At 41.0% G+C, this 2,590-nt stretch overlaps 1 protein-coding gene across 1 annotated transcript; it reads left to right on the top strand.

Annotated features, from left to right (window-relative positions):
• LOC103721610 (AP2-like ethylene-responsive transcription factor At1g79700) lies at positions 1-2,173 on the top strand. Its single transcript, XM_088705263.2, has 8 exons — positions 1-224; positions 434-516; positions 631-728; positions 926-999; positions 1,100-1,150; positions 1,246-1,322; positions 1,407-1,529; positions 1,599-2,173. The coding sequence occupies exons 1-8, from the start codon at positions 1-3 to the stop codon at positions 2,018-2,020; spliced, it is 1,152 nt and encodes a 383-aa protein (XP_088561389.1). The 3' UTR covers positions 2,021-2,173.
• Positions 2,174-2,590: the final 417 nt, after the last annotated feature.

Below are 2,590 nucleotides of genomic sequence, written 5' to 3' on the forward strand. Positions count from 1 at the left end.
ATGGATGCGAAGTTGGTGAAGAGTGAGGTCAATAGCAATGGAAGGCGACTACTAGGCATGGCAACCGGTCCACAGGACGGCAGCGAGACGGTCAAGTTCGTCAAGAGAAGGAGACGAGAGCCTGCGTTTCTGGCGACTGCAACCTATAGCAATGGGGAGATCATTGATCAGTCTGCTACCAGCAACACTACCAAAAGAAGTTCCAGGTTTCGTGGAGTGAGCAGGTATGGGTGATAGTCAAATAATAAGCTTTCAGCAATTAAAATTAAAGACTATAGCTGAGAGGCATCAGAGTAATGACATATATCCAGAGCTAACATTGTGACACCAATTTCAAGGTTTATAGCAAAATAAATTCGTGTTTAATAATTCATTTGCATATTTTCATTCCACAACATTCTTGGCAGTTAATTAATAGCAATGGATCATGCAGGCATCGATGGACAGGCCGTTTTGAAGCTCATTTGTGGGACAAAGCGTCTTGGAATGTCACACAGAGGAAGAAGGGAAAGCAAGGTCAGATTATTTTGTATTTCACTTCTTGCATCTTCTACCTTGTTTGTTTAGCAAGCCTTGTTTGCACTAAAATCATTGATTTGATTTTTTTTTTGTTTGTTTCAATTCAAACAGTTTACCTTGGAGCTTATGACGAGGAAGAAGCAGCGGCAAGAGCTTACGATCTTGCTGCACTCAAGTATTGGGGACCTACCACCTTTACAAACTTCCCGGTATAATTCAAAAGAAAATCTAATCCAGTTGTTATTTTCCTACTTGTCTTTTGCTTGCGTAGTTTTTTATGCTTATAAAAAAGTAGAAATATTCTTGTTTCGTGATGAATGACTGAATTAATGCATCCTCATCTATTAATTGTACATTTGTGGATACTTCCGATTTTAACTTGCAATCAATGGGACAATAATTTCAGGTTTCTGACTACGAAAAAGAGATACAAATAATGCAGAACGCAACTAAAGAAGAGTATCTAGCCTCATTAAGGAGGTACTAAGATCCTGCTCTCTTTGTGCGCTCTAAAAACTTCAAAGCCCTTCAATGGTCGGAACTTGGCTCCTTAATCTTGTGTAATTTGGTTTGATAACAGGAAGAGTAGTGGTTTCTCAAGAGGCGTATCCAAGTACCGTGGAGTTGCAAAGTATAAATTCTTAAACAGAATATATTTAACTCTTTTGCACGCTGAAACTCATTAATAAGGAATATTAAAGATCATATGAATTGCATAAACCGCAGGCACCATCACAATGGAAGGTGGGAAGCAAGGATAGGAAGGGTTTTTGGAAACAAATACCTCTATCTTGGCACTTACAGTAAGCACTAAACTCTCATATACTTGTCAGTTGCCACCTCTTACCTCCAAATGAAAACATATAAACATGCTATAATTGTTGCAGGTACTCAAGAGGAGGCAGCTCATGCATATGATATCGCTGCAATTGAGTACAGAGGGATCAACGCTGTAACCAATTTTGACTTGAGTACATACATCCGATGGCTAAGGCCAGGGGCCACCAATGGTACCCAAGTGCACCACGTCAGGCGTGAAGCTTATGCAGAACAACCCCTCGCCAACCTCTTTTCAACAGCTGAATCTGGAACACTACTCTCGCACCGCAGCCCCTTCGTCTTAGAGGATATGATCTCACCATGTAAGCAAGAGCTCGTACCTCATGAGTTTCCTGGTAGCAGCTCAAGTAGCAAGTCCTCCCCAACTGCATTAAGCCTCCTATTTAAGTCCTCAATGTTTAGGCAACTTGTGGAGAAGAATTCTAATGCACCCAACGTGGAGATTGAGGGGGAGGACATAAAGGATCAGAGACAAATACGGCCAGGAGCTGACAGTGAGTATCATGGGGTTTTTTACGAAGGAATCGCAGATGCATCATATGGTTACTCTCCAAACGGCGACAACAAGCAAGGAATTGAGCTGCAGGAGAGCATTTCCTACTATGAGCGGAGTGAGCAAGCAATATGGGATGGGGTTGCGAACATGGCCTCGTTGCAGTAGCCCGAAGGGAAGACCTTGAGGGAGAGAAGGGCGAGAGGGCGACAGTGGAAACGACAGCGAGAGAGATCTCAAAATCATATGAGGTGATTCTCTCTTGTGTGATGTATAGTTGTCTCTCGATTTCCAGTTTCTGGGCCCGAAGTTCCTTTCTTTGTGCTAATAAATGATACGAATAAAAATACTGGAATACTTTAAGAATGTCTCCTGCATCCAAATTCTATGCTCGCATGATATCTAATGATCGGTGTCACAGTGCCAATGAATCTGAGGTGAAAATCAACAATAATGTGTCATTTGAATGATTGAAATCAAATGCTTTCTTTGGTTGTGTTGGAAAAAGAAACTTAATATTAGAGACAACCTCGGAAAAAAATTGGGCAAGAATCTTGGCGGTTGTGTTTTGTTCCATAATACAAATGAGACCGTTGATCATTTCTTCTGCACCTATAAGTTGATCTTTTCCATTATATAGAAGACTATTTCCCAAACATATATAAGTACCATGTTGGGCAACTGGGGACCTTCTTAATTTAGTATCCAATCTGAAGAAAATTGAATAGACTGTCTGGC

Source organism: Phoenix dactylifera, chromosome 9, assembly GCF_051530095.1.
Source record: "Phoenix dactylifera cultivar Ajwa chromosome 9, Ajwa_hap1_PhDact_Kaust_v1.1, whole genome shotgun sequence".
NCBI classification, from domain to species: Eukaryota; Viridiplantae; Streptophyta; class Magnoliopsida; order Arecales; family Arecaceae; genus Phoenix; species Phoenix dactylifera.